Here is a 25,657-nt window from a genome sequence, read left to right on the forward strand (position 1 = left end):
AGAAAAACAATATCATGTGTTGTTTCAATTTTTCAATGCATTCGTATTGATTTCTCGTCTGAAAAACTTATCTATTTATCGTCGATATCGTTGAAATGAATGTTATAACCGAACTTTGTGGACATAATAACAGCGCGTCAATCGCGGAGTGCACAATGAGCGCAATGAGACAACACACAACAATGACTCAATGTATATAAAATTCAATGATTTTATTAATTGACAAAGTGTTCATAATGAATATATCCATGTGTAAACGGCGTGCGCGCAATCGGCAACGTCCAAGTCGCGCGTGTGCACGAATGTGTAATGTAATAACAAATATATACACACGTAGAGTACGTAACAAACTAGTGATATACTTTGGAGAATGAATGGGAGGAAGATAATGAGGCGCGGCCGTACGCTCGCGCTAGTCGAAGGTCCATCGTTGAAGAAATAGCTGTGAAGTATGTACAAACGTCTCACCCCGCTTCGTATTATTTAGCAGACTAGAAGAGACTTATTAGATCTAACGTTTTCTCACGCAACCCTCTCTCCGTCACTCACACGCGCTCGTTGTGAGCGCGAGCGGCCGCGGGCAGTTGGCCGAACAAGCGAACAAGGCAGGCAGACAAGCATAGACAGACAGATATTCGATAGGTCGGACAGTCATGGCCGATATCGGCTCTCGATCAGATGCTCCGTATACCATCCTCGTGATATGCCGACTCGATGCCGGGATATCGATTTCCCCTCGATCCCTTTCCCCGCATACTCGCTGTTACACGCCAGGGGGGAAGGACTGTCCGACTTCGACTGCACCCGCGGGAAATGTGTAATCACGACTGCGTTCGCACCCTTTCCCTTTTCGCGAGGCGTCGAGCCATCCATCGATAATTACTTGATCGCGCGGTCTATCTATCGGTTTCAGAAGTATTTGACAAAAATGTACACCGACATCTGCTAATCGTTCCTTGCAGACTGTCCGCTTCTCGGCTTCGCAATCCTTCGCGATCAAACGAAAATGGTTTTTGTTTGATCGAGAAATGTCGTCTAGATGTGCTCTACACACATTATGTTTTCGTAGATACAATACAAAAGTTCAAAAGATGCTTTAAAAATACTGAAGACGCTTGTATGATGTCTTTTGGACAATTGTCTGGATTTTAATCAATGTTTCGTCAAATCATTAAGTGAGCTTTGGTTTATCAGCTTTTATAATAAATCGCTAAATTCGCTGCACAAATAGGGGACGACATATTCGAGGATTAATGATAAAATTTTTAAGAAATTTTATCATCTGCGAGAGAAATGACGTGGTCTATTTCCATAAACAGACGCTATTTATTGAAATTTTGATTTAATAAATGGCAGTCTGGAGTTGCGATCAATATTCTGAAACTACAACGAAGCTTTCGGCGCCCCCGTGATGACCCAGCGAGAATGTAATGCGGGGATGAAAGTTCGCCGATACAGTGAACGCGACCCGCAGCATTGTCAAATTTGCGACACGGACGCATGATACGCAGGATAATTCGATGTGCCCTTGAAATTCCCGCCAGAGAAACGTATACGGACCCCACGTTCGAAGCACATGTGTCCTCGAGGAATCAGTCCGTGAGTGATTCCTGACACAGTCAATATTATCACGCGCTAATTGTCGCAATCCAATAATATCCGGCCGATAATGGACAGTCCGCAGTATATCCGTAACGTTATTAACGGAATATCATCGATTGCGAGATTGGTACGCGACATCACGGTGCGACGTGAGGGTAGGTGTTGCCTCAGAGGGAGACGAACTCGTGCGGTGGCTGGAGGATTCGCGGAGGTGGCGGCGGCGACAGCCGCAGGTCCACGTCCGTCAGGGAGAACGCGGAGCTACCGTTGGCTGTGATACGCGGCCCCATATTGTCATAAGGCGAGCCAGTGGCCACTTCGGCGGAGCGTAGGGCCCGGCGCGGCAGCGTGGCGAAGCTGGAGACGTTGACGGCTCCAGCAGACGGCAGGACTTTGCTGCCAGCCGAGATAGAAGCCGCGGTGCCACTGACCGCGTGGACGGGGATGTCGAGCAGGTCCGGGTAACAGCGGTCCGACGACGCGTCCTGCGGCAGCGACACGGAGATGAAGATGTTGCCGAAGATGCCGGTCGGCAGCACGCCAGTGGTGAATTCCGGCGGGGGGGGTGGGAATATGCTGGCGGCGGTGGCGGCGGTGGCACATGGAACTGCTCGAATGGTATTCACTGTGCTGTCCGCGGGTCGCAGTCGCTCGACGGTGACGGCGGCCGCAGCCATGGGGTCGCAGATGGACCCACGTTCAGCTAGCTCGAGGTCACCGGTGCTGCACGCCTCCCCGAGGCTGCCGTGACCGCTGCCGCGGTCGTTACTGTTACCCGGAGTCGTGGTGGTGGTCACGGACAGGTCTAGCAGTTTCTTCTCCTGGTCACCGAAACTGCCGCTGCCCTGCAGCTTCACCTTCTCTCGCTTGCTCTGTCGGCGGCTGCCGCCGCACAGGCACAGGGCTAGTAGGACTGCCGAGATGGAAGCACACGCGGCGGCCGCACCGCCACCCGCAAGGCTCACCCAGAGCAGCCAGTTGTCGCTCTGCGAGAGGGTTGGCGCCGTATAGACGCGAGGTATCGCCACGTTGACGGAATCCCGTGCGATGCCGGCGATGTTCCGCGCGAAACAGACGTACTCGCCGGCGTCGCTGTCGCTGGCGTTGTAGACGGTCAGGTTGCTCCATCGATCGGCGACGGTCCGCGATGGTGCGGATTTATCGCTGGAAGGCGCGCCGACCTCGGACGTCGCGTAAACCAGGGTGCCCGTGTACGGTTGATCGGTCGTCTTCGTGGCATTGACCGGTCCGCCATTAAGCTGCCACCAGACTTCCGGCTCGGGATCGCCGCTCGCCAGGCACGCCAGGCTGAGGTTACCGTTGGTCTCCTCCTGTATGCTGTTCGCTAGGACGAACACCTCCGGCTCGCAGGCGAACTCTGTGATCTTCACGTCCTCCCATCTGCGACCTTCCAGTCTCGGTGGACCCGAACAGATCTGCGGCACGGAGTACAGCTTGCTGGGCGCGTCGGGGATCAGCCACATGCGGAAACCACGCAGCCGGCAGTCGCATCTCCACCGGTTGCCTTCCATCGTTAAAGTTTTTAGCTTCTTCAGATTGGATATCACCGACGCTTCCAGGTACTCCAACTGATTGCCGTCCAACTTGAGGAACTCCAGATCGGTCAACCGGGCGAAGGCCTGGCCGTGTATCTCTGTCAGGGAGCATCGCTGCAGCTCTAGATTCCGCAGATGCTGCAGCACAGGGAACTGCATGCTGCTCAGGATACCAAGCGGATTCCCGCTGAGTATCAGGATGCGCAACCGCTCGTTGCCGAGGAACGTGTTCGGCTCGAGAGTCGTCACGTGATTATCCGACAGATCGATCTCGATGAGTATCCTCATGTCCTTGAAGGAGTCCGCGTGGATTTCGTGGATGCCGGCGTTACGCAGGAAGACCCGCTGTAGGTTCACCAGCCCGACCCGTTTGAATATCTCCGCCTGCAGCGCGGGTATCCTGTTGCCGGACAGGTCGAGCACTTGCATGTCTGGGTCGAGGGATGCCGGCAGCGACGTCAGGCCGGCATCCGGACACAGGGCGGACTTCTTGCCGGAGGTCCACTTGCACCGGCACACTGCGGGGCAGTCGGTCCAGTCCGGAAAGGCGGCCGCCCGTGACAGCAAGGCGAAACACCCCGTCAGGAGGAAGAGGGCGAGTAGTATGCGCCCTCCTAGAGGGTGACACCTTGTCACTAACATAACACCGTTCTTTTATCGGTGTCTATCCGATGTTTGCTGATCCCGTCCGGTCCTCTTCTCGCCTCGAGGCGAGAACAGGAAGCTGGCAGCGGAGCGACGACGGTGACGGCGACGATGCTTCTCCGTTTCACTGAGGAGCTGCAAAAGGAAAGATCTTCGCGTCAACATCCCGCCATCTCGTCGAATCGATTTGTGTACTCGATACTTTGCGGCCGTTACGTGACATCAAAGACTCGCGCTCGCGCTTCGTGACATCCTGTTTTTTTGCGTGTCGTTTCCGGCGAGTCTGAACGAAAGAAGAGAGTGCGCGAGTGCGAACTGTTACTGTTACCGACAAATAGGAATTTAATATAGGCGGAAGAATAAGGACGTCGGTATAACAAAGAGCGTCGCGCATAAAAGGAGAAATATTGCATTGCTGGAATAACAGATAGCTCGCGACAGACTAGAAGGAAAGCCGTTTTCAGCCGGGGAGAGCTAATACGAAACGATCGTTCATCACGGCGTTTATATTTGATCTCCGAGTTTATGTTAAGCGAATTTCACGTGTAAAACTGTATTTTTACGCAAAACGATTCTGGCTTGTAATCTTCTTACGCGGGAAATAAATCTGCGTTTGTGAAATGAAACGCGTGAGAATGGTCCAACGAAAGGCACCAGGCGAAAGGAACGAAGCAAGATCCCGAATGGGAAGCTTCTTATACTTACTTGAGCGTCTCGTATACGGCCGCGTGCCGTCCGCGACACCGAATGAGGCCGTCATGCTCGCGTGGACGCTTCCATTGTTTCCCTGAAGAGTTTTCATTTCGCAGGTTTGTTACCCGGACGTCGTCGCGGCAGCGGCATTGTCAGCGGATTCTCAGATCTCATCCTGATTAAGTGAGCGCCATAAACGCGCGCAGACCTTAAGCCAGCTGGCTCTGGTCTGCTCTGTAAATCCCACGGTGGCTTAATCTGAAAAAAGAATTACAAGTCTCATATAAATTGCGCTCTTAACGTTATCCTCGGTATTGGTGGGGTACTTACTCGCGTGTGAAGTCTCGGGAACGGAATATCCTATGTTCGATCGCAACAATTATCTGATATGCAACTCGCACACAAGCGGCCGTGGACCGCGCTGCAACGGTGGGCTCGAATTAGAAAGGGAGCGCGTGTGACAAACTATCGATTATACGAGCGATATGAATTTTAAATCGCGCGTCAGTTGGCTCCTCGCGGTCGGCATATTAATCGACGAAATATGCCTGTCTCGCCATATTAATCGCTGAGTCCGCTAACGGTGCTATTAACCACCCCTCTCTGATCGTCGGCGTAATCCACACCAGGCGGCTTATTACACTTATCATAAATTAATCGCGAGCCCGACGAAGAACCCGGGAGCCTCGGTGGAACCGCGATTAGCTCTCTCATGGAACACGAGCGTCGAGTTACGGCGAAGAGAGTAGGTCGGTGTCGCCTTTCGCTGGCTTTCGCAGGCGCGAACACGACACGGCTGCGGCGTAATTGAGTTGGACGAAAGTTTCCCGTCGAATTGGTGGCGGTAATAGCGGCAGTTTCAGTTTGCCAGTCCACGGTAGCTCGTAGCTCGTTGACACGGCGTCCCGTCGCGCGAATTAGTGACGTCGATCCTGATAACGAACCTCGCCGTTCATCCGTAGCCGGCTCAACCTTCCGCCTCTTTCTTCCTCTCCCTCTTTCCTCCCTCCGAATGCTGCTGACTGGTCTTTGGCCGATCTAACGAGGGCGACATCGGTCGACGGCCATCAACCACGGGCCCGCGTCAGTCTTCTTCGGGCGCATTGGTCTTCTTCGTATCACGTCGTCTAGTAAACTCGAATTAGTCCACGTAAAAAGAGAAAAAAAGGATTCCCGCGGATGCGCTTAACCAATCACGGAACCGCTCACAGCCTCCCTCCGACGTTAAAGACGAGCGTACACTGCGTCTCGCTTCCTCGAAATTCCATCGATTCCGTATCGCGCAGCCGTCCGCACGGTTTCCGCCTCCACGGTCCGGCGATTGCCCACAAACCTCACTTATCGCGATTGCCACAATCAAGGTACAAAGGGATCAAATGGAACGAACGATCCTCGCGAGTGTCCTCAGCTGAACCGCAACCCTCGCGAGGAGCCGGAGGTACACTTCCCTTCCTCTTCCCTCCCTCTCTCTCTATATATCTCTCTTCTCTTCCAAAATGAACGGAGCGAAACGTCTCGACGTCGTTACACGCACTTGTCGGCGTCCTCCTCGCCACGCGTACCCTCCGCCGTGCACGTCCGTGTTCGTCCGTTCTTACGAGAGGACACCCCCCACCTGGGCCGCGAGGTCGTCGACTGGCATCGACGTCCTCCGGCGCTCTCCTCTCCTCGCCGATCAATCAATCTCCGTACCGGCGGAGCCTCGGCGACGACGGGCATCCGCACGAGTCGAGATTGAGCGCTGCTGGACCGAACGACGGACACCACAAAGATCGCGAGAACACCGCTCCATCACCTCACCCCTCACATCCCTCACACGGCCTCCGGCGGAAACGGCCTTGGGGCTGCTCGAAAGGGCGCACTCGGGGCCACCGATCGGCCGATCGCGAACAGCGCGCCGGCACCCAAATCCAGGCCGGATGCTCTGGGGCACCCGGTGTCTACCGATCACTATCTCTCTTCTGGTTTCTCTCTTTCTCTTTCTCACACACTCTCTGTTACTCTTTGGCTTCCTATCTTTCTCTCTCTCTCTCTCTCTCTTTCTCTCTTTCTCTCCCTCTCTCTCTCCGTCTCTCGGACGATCGGCCGCGGAGAGCCGCAGATTTGCCGCAGCGGCCACCGACACGATGGATCTGTATCCGCGTCCCTCTCTCGTACGCGCCCTCTCCTCTGCGTCCTCCCCCGCGCTCGCCCTTTGCTCTCCACGTACCTTCCCACTTCGCGCCCTCCTTTTTCTCTCTCCCTCTCTGGTGCGCGCGCGCCCCACCGTGTTCCGTTCACCCTTTCCGGTCCCCAAGTCGCATAGCCGTCCGCGGGCAGCACCGTCGAATTCTGGGTAGCGGTTCAATGATAATAATATTCTCCCTCCTCCCTGCCCACCCCCATTGCCGCCTGCTCCTTCAACATTTCTTCGACCTTCTTCGTTGCGCCATGCTCTCCGCCGTGCTGGATAAGGGCTCCAGTCGGGGAATTATTTTACGTACATCAGCGGAAACGATCGCGGCAAGGACGCGGGACGACGAGAGCGCAACAGCACGGAACACGCTGGAAGCTGATGACGGGCTGGATGGTGCAGGCGCAGCTACTTCGTCCGGCTGAAGGGGAATCGATTTTCCCCTCGGAGACCCGAGACGTTCAGGCTACGTCGTTTGATCGTCGAGCTGGGATTAACCGGGTTGTACCGGCGGATTCTGCGTTATCGACTAGACGGACAGACTCGCCCGGGTCCGCAAAACTTCAACTTCCGTCTGATCCGTCCCGGCTTGGCGTTGGTACCTCGCCGACAGCTTCGTCCGCGTGCAACGCCGACGCGCCGATGGTCAGCTATTGTTCGGTCCAACAAAATTTGCGAAGAGAGTCAAGGGAATCGATAGTAGTTGAAGGGGGGGTTGAAAGCGGAAGATCCTAATTGACGGGTCGGATAAAGGAAGTCGACCAGGCTCGCCGAAGTGCGGCTCGTTCCGTGTTTCGAAGCTTTTATGAGAGCACAATACCCGCGGCTATCGATGGATAGCCATTGTTTAGATAACGGGTTTCACGACGAGAACAAGAAGAGTCGATCCCTTTCCTGGTAGGACGAGAACGGCTAATTGGTGGATGGAGAAGGAACATCGAGCAAAACCGCCGGCAAGCGTCTGATGATATGCGTTTTATCAAGCTTTTATTACAAGAATATAGTATAAACTTTCGCTCGGTAGCGCGCTCCGTCGCGCGTGAATTTTTATACATATAATTGCATTTCTCAAACCCCTCGCGCAGGCCACGATAGTCATAGCTTTTTTTCGATAGCTTACCGATATATGTATAATAATAGACCTTACGATTAGCTTATCTCGTCTAAGTTGTGTGATCTATAGGTATATCTGATTTTTTTTCTTCTGGTTTAACTGGAAACATACTTGGCAATTCACGTCTAATAAGTACAACGAAGCATTTTTTCTTATAATCGTGACCGCAACGCCAATGTGGACGCCATCGGTCGTCATTCTATCTGCCGCAATTTTTTTGTGACCCGGCGTCACCCGCCTGTAATTGATATGTCAATTTTTTTTTCCTTACAGCAAAGTTCCAGCTCGTTCCGGGGAAAAGCGTAGTTACTGCGAACGTCGACCTCACGGCAGTGCTGGGTATTATTTCCAGCTATTGGCTGAAAAGGCAGATAACGAGACGGTTTAATGCATTCAGGGCAAGGACAAAGACCGCTATAGCTTCTATAAATTCTGACAGCTCCTAGACAAGAAGATAAAAATAATAATTCAAAGAAAGTGATCCGATATCTGGAAATAAAGCAACGCGCTTTTACAAATCCACGTCTGACGACGTCATCTTTTCGTGACAAGTGGGATGTGCATTAAGCCTGGTCTATCGATCTAAAACCGCGATCGATTTTGCTTTTTATACCTTTGTAATATATGTCCCTGTTCATCGTCGGGCAATTCTTCGGACCCTAAACACATTGCGTGATAATTAGTTACATGTGCAAGCGAAAAGAAGGCACGTGATTCGTGTCATTACCTGAACATTGAAATCAATGTTCGTCCGAACGGGACGATGATGAAGCGGCTGCGGTGGTCTAAAGTTATTTGCAAGCGGCGCGTTTGGCTGCTTCTCGTCACCTTGCATCAATTGCCTCAAGGCATGCAGCTGCAACAATTACGAAGACATGATAGCATGACTGATAGTAATGTAACGCTGTTGAACAATCGCGGTGAAAGCACAGCCGCATAATCGAATATAGGAAAGAATCGCATTTGAATTTATTATCGTGGATTGGCGTGATCGTCATGCGAATATCAATATGCTTGAAAGATAAAATCATATTTATCTACCTAACCCGATTCAACTTCCGTTATTATATAACCGAATACAGGGCACGAGTGTGATTTTATCACCTCGGTGAATATGATCAATATCAGTAATAACAACATTTGTAATTCTGATGCGACAGCTAATTTAAATGTATGATCGATTATCGCAAATGTTGTTATACGGGTATGAAGTAGTTGCTTAACTACTATATATCGAAAACACAATTATCGTCCACTGTACGCAGGGCTATTATAAGATTTCTCAATGAATCATAAGTCTATTAATATAATAAAGCCGTGGATCTTCTCAATTCAATGAGACGGCAGCTGTTCATCCGAGAGCTTTTCTATTAATATCATCCGGCCAGCCGATCAATATTATTTTAGCACCGTGCAAATTTATCTTTTGCAAATCCAGAAAATGAAATGTTAAGAATCTATCTGCAAATTGTATCTATCTTCTCAATGTTTAGTTATATATTTCTTATCTCATGCATAAATTCGAAAATTGAGGGATAACTTTGAGTACCAAAGATCGACGAAGAGTCGCGTAAAAACTCGACAACAGCCTGCGAGATTCGTGATGGTGTCCATTTGAGACGCAGACTTGGTAAAAGTGCCTCATTTTCCGTCTTACTTCGCGATACTTTAATTACGCGGAGTTATCCGTGAAGCACGGCCGGCGTCCCCCGATGTTCCAAAGGAACTCTCCCTCTTAATGATCGGGATTGCATAATTGAGTGGGAGGGCGGTGAGGGGGTGGCTGTACCCGTACTTTGCGTCGCGCGCGAACGCTCGAGTGCGGGGGCGTGTGCATGCATTTTAAACACCAAGTGCAGTAGCAGGGGGTTGGGAGGGAGCAACTCGGTGGTGGCAACGGCGATACTTGCCTGCTGCTTGGTGATGTATATGGGCTTGTTGAGGATGATCCATGTGGTGGTCTCGTGACACGCCGGCATCGTGGTGGAGCCGTCGTACGTCATGTAATGCTTCGTGTCCGGCAGAAGTTCGCGTACCCCGAAACGTTTAATTTCTATGGCCTGCCCTGTGCAATTCATACGGTCGATAACGTCAACGTTGCTTGGGGGCGCGTGCATATGCATGCACGTGTGCGCGGCACACGTGTGCGTGTTGCCCGATCGCGGCCGACACCGCGTGTTACACGGCTTTGATACGTTGTTACGTATCGCTAATGTTATTGCGCGTACCGGCCGATCGCATTTGCATACATCGGGCCACACTCGCTTCCCCATAAAAAATGATGGTAATTATCGATTTATCTTGCCGGCAAAAAGTTCACGACAATGCCGCGCCAAGTTTTTCGAAAGTTATAATGCATGCCACCGCATCGTCAAACTTCCGGAGCTACATCAATCTTTCAGCTTTTTCATCCGAACGGAATTCTTACTCCCCCTTCTCTCGATAAAATAAAAATGTAAATCTCTCCGAAAGAGAGGAAAATCCCCTGAGATCTGTCGATTGCCCGTTTAATTATGAATTAATTAATTGTTAATTTTGTTTTTTTGGATATGTAATATGCATACACCGTATCGAATTACGTAAAATTAAATCGATGTAAAACGTGGTGCAGTGACCGTTTGTTGCCAGCGTCTGGATGTAATTTCACACGATCGTTAATCTGACGTGGGAATACTTTGAAAATTTTTATAAGTCCGCGCGACTAAAATTCATTGGTTAAAATGAGATGATTGCTGTCGCTGAATTAGCCGGCTCTTACCCGGAGGCGTATTGTATCTCGGAATAGACCGAGTTCGTTACGTTATTGGATTTCTCACCTCCGTATTTGATTTTATCCAGCTGCTGCGTGAACGTTCTCAGCTCCGGGTTCGAGAGGTCGCCCACCTAGAAAAGTACCGAGCGGTTCTATGACGTATCGCTTATTCCGATCTTTATTTGACGTGCGATAAACGCCGGTGGAGAGATTAGGCATGTACCTGCAGAAGAAGCGATACCGCCACGATCCCCTGCGCCCTGTGCAGAGCGTCTGAGAAGTTGTTGTAGAGCTGCGAGTTGAAACCGAATATCTGGAGCTGCGAGAAAAGAAAACTCTGAGCATAGAGATACTAAACTAAAAGTACCTCCTAAACGTTTCTCCAGATAAAATATGGAACTTTATAATTGTGTAAAAATTATATTATTTCCATCATCATCTTCGAGCGAAGTGACACTTTGAAAAGTCAACGAAAATTTAACTGTCAGAAGATTCGAAGATAAAAGTCGAAACATACATGTCGATAAATATATCGGATTTTCGTTTTTTGAGCACACATTTACATCATACTCTAAATGATTATTTCGATCGTACCTCGGCGGGAAACGCGTGTCCGTCGACAGTGTGCTCGCTGCCAGTGCGATCGTCCACGCCAAAGTGCAGATGAATCTCGTGAAATTGATAACGATAACTGAGCGGGCCGCCAGAGATGTTGACGGGGTGACGCGTGTCGTTCTCCACGGCAAACACGACGCTGTGTCCAGTGTTCGCTAGAACACCGTTGATTCTGTGCTTGTCCAGGTGAAGAGGCTGTAAATTCGGGTCGAATAGCAGTCGAGTAGGCTCGAGATTGACCGGTGATTGTCTTCGACCTTTGTTACAGAGCCACCATTCCGGATTGATGAGACCCCAGAAGGCAGGACCTTTCCAACGTAATTCGAGTTTTTAACGAGAAAATGAACAACAGCGAAATAATATTGGTATCTTCATAAGATTGAGGTCATGAATTGATTAATCGTGTATCTTACCAGAAATACCATCGTATGTCCACCATTCCTCCCAGCTAACAGGTGTCGATTCTGCAAACGCATCGTTATTAACGAGTAATATGATTTCCACGAGACGATAATGACGATAATTGAGCATAACTTTATGAATGTGAATTGGATGTACTTATTCTCGTGTCGAAGCGGAACAAAGATTCATTGTGCAAAATGAATCGCATTATGTACACAATGTATCAAAATTTCTCTAATTACTTTTAATAATACGATATTACATAATCAAAAGATCACGGCCAGTATTTCTGCAGCGAGAAATTTCCAATGCTCAATTATGTTCTAAAAACACCATGTAATAATGAACGTTAATAGTATAGAATTTCGATAATCGAACATATATATTATAGAAGAAGAATAATCTATGAGCTAAATTAAATTAACTTCTCAAGAAGCGACAAATCTCTTTCATTATACACACAGTACAGTTAAAATTGTAGGAAGATGAGAAAATACTAGCTACTAGGGACAGTATTCAGGATGATGAAGCATTAACTAATTCACAAGAGTAACGAGATATATTTTCATATGCTTTAAGGGAGAAAAATGGTACGTTTCAAGAAAGTTAGAAATGTCAGTGGAGCGTTAAACGTACCTTGTAACAAAATGGCAACAAACACTCCCCAGACACCCAGGAAGACAGAACTGAAGGGGGCCATTCCTAGCTCTGCGCAGTCTTCGTCAATTGAACATCATTCGGCTCGTTTCTGTGGCACAGAGACAAAAGGAACCAGTTGATTCTCGTTAGTCGGGCACGGGGCTGTGTTTGCGTGTCGCGATTCTCTCTCACGTGCCCTTCTCTCGTGGTGGCTCGCGGGGGTCGCGACTTTCGCCCTCTCGAGCAGCCTTAACCACCCACGAGAGACTCGGTGAGTCCGACAACTTTCGAGCTAGGGGAACTCCGCGATCCGCGATAACGTAATTGATCCGTCAACCGCGCGCCGCCCCCCCAAAAAAATCCGCAAACCGCCGTCGTCGGATTCTAATCTAATCGCTCGGCGTCACGCGACGACTAGCACCGCCGCCGCTGCCGTCGCCGACGACGACGATGATTCCGACGCCGACGTCGGCGAACATTGCCGTCGAATTTGCATCCGACACTCGAGGGTTCCGCACGAGAGGGTTTATCACGACCAGCACTTCTCGCACGGCACGATAACGCGCGGCCCGCTCGCTCGCGCCGAGTTCCACCCCGTGCACTCGTCGCAACGTGCCTGAGGAGGCCAGTTCTCCAAGCCAGCTCCCCGGCCGTTCTCCGTCTTCGGCAAACGGAAGAGAAGAGCTCTTACACGCGATACTTTGGATAACGCGAGCAACAAGACGGTGCCGGGCGCGACTCCGGGCAAGTGCGAGGAAAGAAAGGGGCGGCAAAAAATCCGCAGTCATCGTTGTCCGGCGTCGTTTAGACGGGGGCGGGGTTCTCTCCTTTTCATCTCTTTCTCTTATACACACACATTCTTTCTCTCTCGATCCCCACTCTGGTGCATTCTGGAGTCCACTCCATTCCGGGGGTTTCCTCCGCGGCACTTTCGAGCCGGTGTATTCTTAGGTCAGGGAAAACTCGAGTGCGCGGCTCGCTTCGATCGATCGATCGGATCTCCACACGTCCGTCCAAACGCGAGGAAGAGGAGTGCGGGACTCCCGTCTGAGAGAGTACGTGCTCTACGTGCGCTTGTGAATTTCAAAGGGTGGCCACTCTCCGTCGTCGCCGCGTCAGCCATGCCTCTCTCTTTCTCTCTCTCTTGTTCTTCTTAGCTCTCTCTTTTTCTGTCTTTCTCTCTTTCTCTCATCTCGAGTTCGCCGATGTGTCTTCGTGATAGATACTTTTATCGCGCGCCGGAACTCGCCGCTGAAATATCTCGAGCCTTCGCGCCCATCGATCGTGCTTCGCACGTAGCCACTTCATCCTGCTTTAGTCGCCTATCGACCGATACAAACGGACTTTCTCCCAAAGCGCTGGCTGCCCGCGTTCTCTGGTGAATTCTCACGGTTCTCGAAGGTTGTGCGAAGATATCCGAGATATAAAGACGATAAATAAAAATAGCATCAGTAACTCGATTGCTCCGGATATATAATAATTAATAATATTAATTAAGACTGGAATTCGTGACGAGAGAGTTGATTTAACTTGTCGTTTAAATGTGTAATGTCTTACTCCTGCTGTAAGTAAAGCTGAAACGTTGAACTAGTGTGAGTTAATCTCTTGTATTGATAAAACTATCTCTTTCCAATCTCCTGTTGCGTCATTATTCGACACTTTTTTTATATCTGTGACATTATTTTCAGAATAAAACAAACAAAAAAGCTCTACGAAAAACCAGGAAGTTTATATTTTACTTTAATTTTTCGGAATAATTTAAAGATGGTCACACAAAGAAATATAAATATTTTTACGATTTATGTATAAAATATATCCGTATATTTGAAAATAGACTTCATTTTATCTTAATCTAAAATATTCTAATTTAAGATGATTGTTTCGTATTTTTGTTAGTAACACATTTGGAAGAATAAATTCAAATTTTGAAATACTCTTTCATTCCACTATCACTAATATACGTTAAACAGTAATGACTAATATAATATGCAATTGTCTTTACGAATAGCTCGTTCTAAAATAATATTTCAGGAAAATATCAATTAAAACTGAATTTAACTTAACTTGATTAATCAACTTGCTCAACTATTTCTATCCATGCTGAATAATTTTCTCTTCCATCATTTCTTTATAGTACGGCATAAATAAATATGTTAATGACATCATGATGTTCAGGTCTGTTAAAGTTTACTTTACAATTTTATAACAAAACTAGGGCATTTATATCTGGTATTTGATGGAATATCGGGTCCTCAAAATCGGTACACTGGGGGGATGCACGGGGGAATTTTGACACGGCGCTCGTCGCATTACCAGAGCGTAGTGGAAGCGTTCATCTCTTGTTGCTTCGCGTTTCCAGGTCGAGAGTGGCCAAAACTCAAATTGTTATCGCCACTAATCGATTAATCGAACGATGTACCCACCGCCGGCGGGCTTATCCTGAACAACAAACATTCCGCCCGCGCGTTCCGAATCCCAGACAACGCGATTCTAAACTAGCAACGTGCGTGTCCAATTTACACGCGCATAAGTCACGATCCTCCCTTTATGAAGATCGGCAAACGCTATTGGTGTTTCTTTCCCTCTCTTTCTTGTATTTTAATCGGCTTTCACCCTGCGCTTCGATTGGTCCCTCGTCTAACAAACGCAATTTTGTCTAACAAATGCAATCTCACTACCTACCCCTCGCATATCCGATTTCTTCACATTTAATCACTTCTGCCTTGCATCATCATATACTGCATTTTCTTCGCGTCTCGAATGCCTTCTCTGGCACTTTGATTACGACTACTCATATCTTCGTACCTTAAATTATTCTCTACTTCATACCTGGATCGTCTCATATCTCCCCTGCGCTGCTGCGAATAATCGTACTACGAAGACACATCCTGACGTTATCCCGTCGACTCTGTAACTATACCGATCCTGCTTGCCGGATCTTCAACGCGTTAGATACGCAAGCTACGGTAGCTACGACTATCGGGCCGAGGATCGAGAGGAGGAAAAGAGAGACCGAGAGCGAGAGAAAGAGAGAGAGAAGGAGGGAGAAAGAGAGATAGGTACATAGATAGAGAGAAAGAGAGTAGGTACACGCAGGTGTGACGGGGGCAGGAGCGCGCGCGAATCGATCGCAGGGCCGCGACGCGAAACGCCGCGACGCGGCGACGAACGAACGGTGCGGCCGAAAATTCGCGTGACGGGAACGCGAAACGGTGAAACGCGCGGCGGCGTTCTCCGCCGCGGAAATCAATAAGCGGCGATCGCGAAGCGTGTTCCACCGCGCCGTCCTCGTCCTCGTCCTGGCCGCATCTCGGCCGCGTCAATCGCGGCGTTTCCGTGCGCGCTCTCGCGCCGGCGAGAATTCTCTCCCCCGGAAGAGAAGAGAGCACCCGCGCGCGCTCTCTCACACGCGCAGCGCGATTTTTCCTCCTCCTTTGCTATTCTTCCGCTACGGGATACTGACCGTGGACGACGAACAGAACGACGTCTTCCTTTTCCTCCTCCTCCGCCTCAATCTCCGCCGGCGCACCACTTCTTCCACCGCTTCTGCCGTCGAGCGCGGCCACGACGACGAGGACGCGCGCCACGCAAGCCGGTCACCCCTTCGAGGACGATACCGCCGGAGGACGATGCCGCCGTGCGCGTCGCGGCAGATTCGCGGCCCGGCGACCGAGAGCTCCCACCGGTTACTCCCCGGTCTTCTATCCGCCTTGTGGTGCCCCTGCTATCCGCGTCTCTTCCTCCTCTTCCTCCCGTTCTCTCGCCGCTTCCTTTTTTCCCCCGATCACGGAATAATTTCGTTAAAAGCGCACGGCGGCGAAGGAACGACGAAGGAGGAACGACTGCCCTACGAGGCGGACTGTATACGTCCCTCCTCGCGCGTCCACCAACCCCTCGCCCCTTGAATTCTCTCCCTGCCGATCCGTTTCTCTTTCCCTCGCGTTAAGCCACCCCCGGCGGTCCTTCTCTCTCACCCCCGGCGGCGTAGCGGCGCACGCGCCAGGTGTGTCCTTTCTCTCTGTTCTCCGCGTGTGCGCTCCGTTCTCTCCGTTCTCTCTCCATCTTCTCCCTCTTCTCTCCCTCTCTCTCTCTCTCTCTCTCTCGTTTCCTCTTTCCTTTCTCTTCCTCTCATGCCGCACGATCTATTTCGTATTCGTGCCTCCTGCGCGTCCCGTTCTGCTCGCTCGTTCGCTCGCTCGCTCTACGTTCGCGCTTGTTCGGTCGCCGCATCGACGCGTCCAGACACGGAGGACGATACTCTCTTCCATGCCTCCGTTCGCTCGCTCGCTTACCGGCCATCATCGCCGGCCGTCGTCCTCGTCAGAACGTCTGCGCATTCGTATCCGCTCGCGCGAGTCCTGACTCAGGGGACAGGGATGCAGGAAGGACACGCGCGAGAGAAAGAGAAAGAGATACTTGGAGACGTCGGCTCTGTTCTCCGTTCCCTCGGCTTCGTCACGGATCTCGCGCGAGCCGGCTCGAATTACGGCGAATTGACCTATTGCCTGAAAATGAGGGTGGGTTTAGGGATTGCGCCTCCGACTTCGACAGGGCGAGTCCTCTCCTGCGAGGAGAAAAGCGTCCGCACGGAATCGTAAGCCGGATAAGAACGCGCGATGTCGTGGAGCGCGACCTCGGAGCCGCTCTCCGCAATTTCCCTTCTCTTTGTATGCAAGCGACGGCGCTTGATCGCACAAAGGGGAGAGAGATCGAGGGTCGGAAAATCTTGGAGCACATCCCTTGCACTCCCTTCGCCTCCTTCCCTCTTACCCGCCCTGTCCCCGCACTCCCTCGTCTTTACCCTTTCCTCCCTCTCCTCATCGGACTCGCGTTTCCTTTTTTCTCGGGACTTACCGCGCGTAACCAGAGCGCGCTATTATATCGGGCGTTCGGTCGGTCGATCCCGGGGGTTACTCCCGCTTTCCACGGAAGTATGCCAGGAATTTATAAAATCCATCGGGGATATCGGCGAACTGATCCCGTCGCGTCTGAGTATTTCTTGAACCAACCGCAGAAGCTGCGAGTACGATTTTCAACGGATATTTGACATAATTACCGCGCCGTGAGGAAATAGCATCTATTGGCACGGATTTATTAATACCGCGGGCACATATGGGTCATTAATGTGATACCCTACAGAAAACACTAATAATAGTACGCATAATATGTATGTCAAGTCCGATAGGAAAACAAACTTTAAAGTGGCATAAAATATACTATAAAAATAGAATAGCGATAATTACGATGAGGATCGTAGCGTACTAACATATATATAGCCCAAATCAAATTACGTATATATATTCTCCGCAGGAGTGAGTTTCCCGCGATCTGCATAAGGCGATCTTCCAAACGCGCGGGCGCGGGCGCGTCTCCGAAATAAGACTGTTATATTTAATTCCACGCTATTCCGGGAATATCACCGCGTCGCGAAAATCTCGCGGAAGCGTTCCTATTCCCGCGCGAGTTCCTCCGCGTCTTCCCGACCGAGCTCGGTCTATCCCGGCAGGAATGCGGCCGACATCGCCTCGTGCTAATCCTGTCATCGGCATCGGCGTCGCGGAACTTTACGGCGGCGACTTCCGGCTCCTCCGGCCGGGGGTATATCGATAGACACATCCAGGCGAAATTACGTTCGGGGATCCTCTGGCGTTGGCGTTTCGAGGTCACCGGGCACCCCCGCCAGGATCTCCGGCGCGCGGATACACCGAAAAGCCCCTGACTGGTCGACTCTACGCGGAGGCGCTTATCGATTTTCAAAGCGGCATTGCCCCGCGGACGCCGCTCTCTAGCAGGTCGTCGTCATCGTCGTCGTCGTCGTCGTCATCGTGGTCGTCCTCGTCGTTCCCGTCGTACACACGGAAGATGGAGAAAGATAGGGATGAAGGGAAAGAGGAGACGAGAGCCTCCGAACGATCGTGGTAGCAGCCGATACGACGCGTCCGAATGTCCGGATGCACTCTCGCGGCTGCATCTGATTGCCCGTTGCACGTGCACGCGCCTCGATATTGGATCCGCCGTAAGACTTATGTTCGAGCTTCCGGTCGCGCGTGTGTCGGCACGTTTCACTACGGTGGCGGCGGCGGCAGAGGGCGACGACGATTATGGGTTATCGATATTGCGGACTTAGCTGGCCGCGCAAGCACAAGCCGCCAAGCTCATGGATATGCAAAAATGCAAAAAAGCGCTTGCCACGGACAACCGGGGAAGCGGCAGTGTTTGTCCGGCCTGATCGTGTCGCCCTGGCGTGAGCAAACTAGTTTGCCTCTTTCGGGAACACGCCGGGAGAGACGCCCGATCTGAAAGGCTATCGAACAAATTCAGGGTGGTGTTTTCTGGTCGGCATCCGATAGTCTGTCTGATGAGAAGATGGTAGAAAAAAGGGCGAAGGGGTGGCAAAGAAAGAAGTGGGGCCATTAGGGAACGTGCAGAGCAAATATTGAAACGAACGACGATTAGTAGCGTCGCGATGCGTAGGCACACGTATCTGTATTCGTAGGAAAAACAATTATATCTCTCCCAGTCGGAATTTATGAGAGCAAGTCCGTTGATTGATTAGGGGAATGCGAGAGGCGAACGTTTGCCTGGAAAAATAGCGCGTGCTTGCCAGCGTTGTGGTTCTTTCGTATTTATCATAAAGCTGCCTCTCTTCCCTCTGTCTGACTAAAGCGGTAGTGTTCTACTTGCCGTGAACCGACGGTTCATCCTTGCGAAAATGTATAGGGGTAACTAGCCGTGTCACGCGACATTATGTTCTGTCAAAACTTCGGGCGGCTTTAGGGACGTTATTAAGCGTCTACATGTTTCCATATCGCATACTTCACGACCGCGTTTGAAAAGGTTACTGTATGATTACTCGGACCGAAAATTCGAGTTTAAATTGGTGATTACGAGGCGAATTCTAGCAAGTTAAATTGGGCAATTCATGCGGCGTGCTTTTCCACGAGAAGGAACGCTAAATATCTCCGAGGACTTCCAACTCTTTAAAACGATCGTTTGAGCGCGTAATTGCTGTAATTGAATGCCATAAGCACGCTGCGGTGTATGAATAGTAATTCGTGCCTTATTATTAACTTCGATCGCGAAGATCTAATTATTACCAGTTTCCGATATCGTACTTATCAGTAATCACCCGGCGTGAACTTAAGATGTGATCCTCGTAGAATAAAACCGCGGATGAATGAAGAAGAGATGATGATGAGCGTGAAAACAATCGTCATATTTTCTTGGATAAGAATTACAGATATTGCTTTTTGCGACATGAATGTTTTAAAGGATACAAAATTAACTTTCTCGATCAACTGTCATAAACAATATTCTGTTTCGATTTATGTCAAAAGACAATTTAAAGAACAGATGTATCATAAAGCAATAGTTCGATAAAAGTTACATTTTAATATTTTCAGCTTTCGCATTGTACATCTCTGATTAATTTCTCTAATTTGATAATAAATACGTATCTTTTCTAGTCTAGTCTAGTCACACGTAGACTTCGCAAGTAAAAAGTAGATATATGACTATTCTAAAATTAGATGATTAAATTCGAAAATAGGAGTCAGTTCAATAAATGCACGTCTTCGCTCTTCTATTTCCAAATCTCAAGATAATGTTGGTCGTTTTATGGTAGGGTACCCAAATAGTCACCCGTTAATCGAAGTCACGGGTAATGTCCGGAAAATTACCCAGGCATCCGGGCAAGATCTGAAATATCTTGACACTTACCTGTAGACGGCATTACCGTGCAGTATTCACAAGTATTATACATCAAGGCATCTCAGAATAGTTTCGTAACAGGGGCAGATGATTAATGAGTTATATTTTATCGTTTATTTTTATTTAAATCAATTTATTCAGCATGTAATACCAAGTTTTTACAATTATCGCCAAGTACACGACACAATTACAGATGTTAATTTCTCTGGAAATTTTCAGCAGTTAATTTTTCGCTTGATGCTTCGCTTAATGAGATTATGAAACGTTGACAAGATACCAGAATAATACAATGTATTGGGTTGGCCAAAAAGTAATTGCGTTTTTTTCCAATAGATGGACATACATGTCTTGAAATGTAACTACTTCATTCTAAACCGCAAATTCATTATGTAGGTTAACAACTCACAGTTCAAGCTTGTTTTAGAAAAAGAAAGTACACGATTTCGTTAACAATTGTTTGTTTGCCGTCGATTTCAAAATGGAAAATCAAAAAGAACATTTTCGTCATATTTTGTTTTATTACTTCCGAAAAGGGAAAAACGCTGTGCAAGCTCATAAAAAGTTATGTCATGTATATGACGAAGATGCTTTAAAATTGCGGTAATGTCAAAATTGGTTTACTAAATTTCGATCTGGAGATTTTAATGTGAAAGATGCACCACGCTCAGGAAGGCCAATCGAAATTGATGATGACAAAATAAAGGCACTGATCGATTCCAATCGGCGTTTAACGACACGAGAGATTGCTGAGAATCTTAACATATCGAAATCGAGTGTTGAAAACCATTCAAAACGACTTGGATACATTAGTAAGCTCGATATTTCGGTACCACATGAGCTCAAAGAAATTCATCTCACTAAGCGTATTGACATCTGCGATTCCCTTTTGAAACGTGAGGAAAATGATCCATTTTTGAAACGTATGATAACAGGCGACGAAAAATGGATCGTCTAAAACAACTTCAAACGAAAAAGATCGTGGAGCAAGCGTGATGAACCTGCTCAAAGCACTTGAAAAGCAGATATTCACCAAAGAAAGATTATGCTGTCAGTCTGGTGGGACTGTGTATTTTGAGCTGCTTGCAAGGAATCAAACCATTAATTCAGACGTATACTGTCGTCAACTGGATAAATTAAATGATGCCATCAAACAGAAATGTCGAGAATTGGTGAATCGCAAAGGTGTTGTGTTTCACCATGATAACGCTAGACCACGTACAAGTTTGGTCACTCGTGAAAAATTGTTGCAGCTTGGATGGGATGTGTTACCATGATGTTACCACATCCACCATATTCGCCAGACCTGGCACCATCAGATTACCATTTGTTTCGTTCTTTGCAAAACGCCTTGAATGGTAAAACCTTTACTGCTGATGAGGATATCAAATCGTTCTTGTAATTGTTTTTTGCTGAAAAAGATAAGAACTTTTTGAGCGCGGAATCATGAAGTTGCCTGAAAAATGGCAAAAGATAATCAAACAAAATGGACAATATATTGTTTAATAAAGTTTTTGTTTCCCATGAAAAATTCGCCTTTTATTTATGTTTAAAAAAACGCAATTACTTTTTGGCCAACCCAATAGCATAATGTATACAGATAAGGATTCGAGTTTCATGAAAGAAGCTTTCCCCTTTTATATATTTGTGCTTCCAATCGCTTTCAAAGTAGCCGAAGAATCACACATTGAATTTCATTTTATTTTTTATGTCGTCTATAAGCATCGTATCTCTTTCTTTGAATTTCAAATTACCACAAAGGACATCCCATCGTGGAAGAGGAAGAAGAGGACTCCTAACCCTGAACCAACCCCGAACGTGCGGCAATAACAAGTGGCGGCTGCAATAAAAAAAAGGAAAGGAAAGGTACATGAACTTCTTTGCGATGAAACATTCTTTTCAGTAGTCGACTATTCGAATAGGAACGTCGTCGGTCGCAAAAATCCAATAAAGATCGCGCGCTCGTAAAGCAATGCCGAGGCAAAGGAAGGATTACGCTACCGACGAGAATAATGCACGCCGTAACGTCGCGATAGCAAATTATTACGCCGGATCTCGTCACGTTCCCGCGACGTGAGAATAAATCCTCGGCTGCGATTGCAGGCAAGCTCGCGAGGGCCACAGAGTGCCCGGTGATTTCCGGCGCCGTAATGCCCCACGCGTGTCCCTCGCTCATTATTTAATACACGCTTTACACACGTGTTGCTGATAAAATCTTTTTAAATTGCGTTTATTGCATAATGTCCGTAAAAAAATAGAAGGAAACTGAAAGTTGTTCAAGATATTATTTAAAAATCTTCTCGATTTCAATTATTTTATCAAATAATATTTTATTCATGTTTTATCAGTTTAGTAGCTCTTGGCTAGCTTCAAAAGATACTCGACTGATCTCACACTCCGAGTACGAGGTCGTCGGCATCGCGCGTTGTCCCTTCAGCGGATTCTCTCTTTCAGCGGCAACGGAGACGCGCACTCGAGGAGACAAAACGCGCGGGTGGGCATCTGTGCGAGCCGATGCGCGCATCACTCGGAGGCGAGCCTAAACTTGACAAAGAGTGTTGTGGCGTCGGAAGCGAAATGCGGCGCGATATAATAGCACGCCAGACAAATGTCGATGCGCGCGAGCAACAAGTGCCGAGTGGGCCGTCTACTTCTGACAATGAACAGGAAATCTGGCCGGCTCTCCACGGATACGTGAGCAAGTAGGGGTGTAGTAGGGCACCGGTCACAAAGAGGCACTGCACAGTCACAATTAGCGATCACGCAAATTCAGGTCTCGTTCCATTCAGCGATAGTTGTCTTTATATGAAGTCCTCAAATGCCAGCGTGCTGCCTGGCAGCGAGCCGAGCCGGCAACGGTACGCTTTACTTTATCGTCAAGAGCGCGATGAGTGATGCACGAATTGTATTAAGCATCCCGAAAGAGGCTGGTCTCTGCCAAAGTACGTTTTATGAAAGAGACGAACGATGCATGACATCCTCGTAATGTGACAAGTGTAATGAAATTATAGACGAACCGCGTCGTCAGCGATGAAGACTTTAGGACGTTACCAAAAATAAAGAACTGAATCTGAGCTATTATTTTATTATTATTTTATTATTTTATTAGCTTTTATTATTTTCATTGCAAATAAAAGCGCTGAAAAGACAGATGCTTATATCTCATGAGGCTGAAAATACCTCATGTGTATCTCAATGAATGCTGAAGTGTGAAAGAATCGTATTGATTTTTATCTCTCAATATATAAGAAGGAGAGAGGGAGAGAGAGAGCACGCTAAATAATGAACGGAGATTGTTTAACACGCGCGTATAAAAATCACGCGGCCTGTCGTGCGCACGTGGAGAGCCGTGTCATGAACGTAGTAATTGGTAATTGATAATTGAGGAAATACGTGGCGGATAAGGGGAATAATGGCGAGGCGGCGCTTCGCGCGTCGTGGAAGTAAGCGATATATTAATCCTGCAACAAATGTATGCGCCTATCTGCCTCCTCGATCGCGTTTTTACAGTTTACACGCGATACAGGCATTAAAAAGGGATCCGATATGTATCGCCGCGCCATTATTACGGCCGGCCGATCTATCGCGCGCCCCGTAACTCGTTTTATATTCGTGACAGGTGTAATTTCGGAATCGAACGGGTACTTAGCGCGAGCCTCGGGTGCGAGATATCGCCCCGGGATCGTAAAAGAAAACGCTAAACACAGCGATGGCGGGATTTCGCTGGTGGGTCCGTGCGCTATTTACATAAACGTGAGAGGCAAGCGAGAAAACGCATAAACAATACGACTATAATTTTTAATTACGAGAGGCGGCTATAAACACACCGAATAAATTAAATTCCGCGAGTGTAGCGGAGCCTTAAGTGGGTTACTCCTTTTATCTGTGACAGAGTCGGGAGAATTAATTGTTAATTTATCTTCCGACGTAAGTAGATAATGTTACATCTCGGTGTTTGTAAAGTGTATACAATTATATCGAGCTTCGTCGACGACGATCGCGATAGAAACAGCGGATTGAGATAGTCATCTCATGAGTTAACATAATAACTTATGTAAAATGCCACGGACATTTATTCAATGATTAACATATTCTCGCACATTAACGGCTATTAATGTCACTTTAAAATGTGCAATTACGTTGCTGTTTGAAGTTAACGCGGACGTGTCACGACAAGTGTTATACCGGTATGATACCGATATAGATGGATGAAGCAGTTACGTCCGCTCCATGAATACGCTAAAAGCCTTAATGGCGCACGAACAATGATTGCCAACCCGTATTGATTAGTGCTAGCTGTGAATAATTAAGTCTTCCTCGGCGGTTATCTCACACAGTTGCAGAGAGCACAGCTGTGCACGACCTGAAAGTAGGTAGACACCGTGTATCAAACCACGAATTACAATTATCATTTCTGACACATTATATATTGCGACACATAATTCGTGAAACAATGTGTATGCTATATAATCCGTAATATCTATCGGAAATTATTTTATCTCTCTTCTGAATTTTACAGAACTGCATTTTACATTATTTAACAAGATATCACGTGGACTGCTGATCGACACGCGACGGGAGCTCTTCAATCTTCTCTGAAACTTGGCAAAATCTCATCGCCGACGAACAACCATCCGGCATCGGTTGTTCACTAATACATGATTAGCCGGGCACCTAGACGGGACGTCTATGATCCTGCGGGTCTCCAGAGTCCAGTTTCCGTTCACTCCGAAGGGCGGGACATCCGTTTCAGATTCGATCGTTTCGGGCTGGGCGGTCGTGGTGGATTTTCGGAATATGGACTTCATGGTATTCGTGATTGTCTGCCCGACGTTGTTCAATGTGTTTCCGATATCGTTGAAGACGAAACGCCTCGCTCGAAGGCTGCCACCCCGCGCGGCACACGCCAAGGCAATGAGCAGCAGGAGCACGCTCAGAAAACGGCAGAGGAAATGAAATCTCATTTCTGCGTTTTGCTGAAGGGCTGCCACCTTTAACAGATAAATGTGATGAAGAATGTTGCGCGAAGAATTTTCGATCAAGTTGCAAAATACATATCATAACGTTTCGTCCTCTATTCACGGCATTTGGAAATTTTTCTTTAATTATCGGAATTTATTGACGATTCTTCATCGTTGCAGCACAATTATCACTCTTCTTAATTTACTCTCACGTTCCTGTAATCAAGGGGAGGATAGTGATAGTTCTGTGATACTCTATATCTCTGACTATACATGTGTGTCCCATATGCACACACATTCGCACGTACATACATACACACATACCGTTCTTAGTATTGGATGAAATTGAATAATCGTGATATGCATATCATCTGCATACACTAACGTAACAATCCGCCTTACATTTCGCGATTTAGAAACGTGAAAGCAACTGTTGATCCAAAGAATAAGAGAAGTTTTTTTTATAATACATATAAAAAGAAATCGAAACTATAAAATTGTTACAAACATATGCATAGATCACATTAATTATTAACACATTCTCTGTCATGTGTACCGAAAATAGTACTGAAAATGGTACACGTGACAGAGGATGTGGTAATAAATAATATGATGTGTGTATGTTTATAAATAATGTGATGTATGCATACTGAAAATCATTTTCAAGCCAAGTGATATTTTTATCATTGCCAGATAAAGAGCAAAAAATAATTATTGGTATCACTATTACACGCTCTATGATGACGTTTGTTAAGTTGCATCAAATTTCACTATTTACTCTACTAAAACATAAATTTC

General features: G+C 47.9%; 2 protein-coding genes across 7 annotated transcripts; both read right to left on the reverse strand.

The window, feature by feature from the left end:
* Positions 1-197: 197 nt before the first annotated feature.
* LOC105277040 (leucine-rich repeat-containing protein 24) lies at positions 198-7,540 on the reverse strand. Of its 2 annotated transcripts, none has more exons than XM_011335168.3 (3): positions 5,441-7,540; positions 4,509-4,754; positions 198-3,938 (listed from the first exon to the last, which is right to left on the reverse strand). In XM_011335168.3, the coding sequence occupies exon 3, from the start codon at positions 3,798-3,800 to the stop codon at positions 1,770-1,772; it is 2,031 nt and encodes a 676-aa protein (XP_011333470.1). In that variant the 5' UTR covers positions 3,801-3,938; positions 4,509-4,754; positions 5,441-7,540; the 3' UTR covers positions 198-1,769. The 2 variants fall into 2 exon arrangements, with proteins under 2 accessions (XP_011333470.1, XP_026823942.1); XM_026968141.1 differs by having other exon boundaries at positions 4,827-7,540.
* A 102-nt stretch (positions 7,541-7,642) lies between these two features.
* On the reverse strand, positions 7,643-16,054 carry LOC105277041 (carbonic anhydrase-related protein 10). 5 transcript variants are annotated; one of them, XM_011335170.3, is made up of 10 exons: positions 15,655-16,054; positions 15,021-15,116; positions 12,189-12,300; positions 11,564-11,614; positions 11,130-11,458; positions 10,759-10,854; positions 10,600-10,666; positions 9,694-9,848; positions 8,511-8,639; positions 7,643-8,442 (listed from the first exon to the last, which is right to left on the reverse strand). In XM_011335170.3, the coding sequence occupies exons 3-10, from the start codon at positions 12,250-12,252 to the stop codon at positions 8,347-8,349; spliced, it is 987 nt and encodes a 328-aa protein (XP_011333472.1). In that variant the 5' UTR covers positions 12,253-12,300; positions 15,021-15,116; positions 15,655-16,054; the 3' UTR covers positions 7,643-8,346. The 5 variants fall into 5 exon arrangements, with proteins under 5 accessions (XP_011333472.1, XP_011333475.1, XP_011333471.1 ...); XM_011335173.3 differs by lacking the exon at positions 15,021-15,116 and having other exon boundaries at positions 7,643-8,142; positions 8,397-8,442; positions 15,655-16,053; XM_011335169.3 differs by lacking the exon at positions 15,021-15,116.
* Positions 16,055-25,657: the final 9,603 nt, after the last annotated feature.

Source organism: Ooceraea biroi, chromosome 3 (genome assembly GCF_003672135.1).
Source record: "Ooceraea biroi isolate clonal line C1 chromosome 3, Obir_v5.4, whole genome shotgun sequence".
NCBI lineage: Eukaryota > Metazoa > Arthropoda > Insecta > Hymenoptera > Formicidae > Ooceraea > Ooceraea biroi.

What these genes read in the sequence shown, in the direction of transcription:
- LOC105277040 (XM_011335168.3), bottom strand. Translation starts at nt 3,800, where the DNA reads ATGTTAGTGACAAGGTGTCACCCTCTAGGAGGGCGCATACTACTCGCC.
- LOC105277041 (XM_011335169.3), bottom strand. Translation starts at nt 12,252, where the DNA reads ATGGCCCCCTTCAGTTCTGTCTTCCTGGGTGTCTGGGGAGTGTTTGTT. An exon ending in CGGTATCGCTTCTTCTGCAG is followed by an intron (nt 10,667 to 10,758) that starts GTACATGCCTAA and finishes GTACTTTTCTAG; the next exon opens with GTGGGCGACCTCTCGAACCC. An exon ending in TATACATCACCAAGCAGCAG is followed by an intron (nt 8,640 to 9,693) that starts GCAAGTATCGCC and finishes TAATTGTTGCAG; the next exon opens with CTGCATGCCTTGAGGCAATT.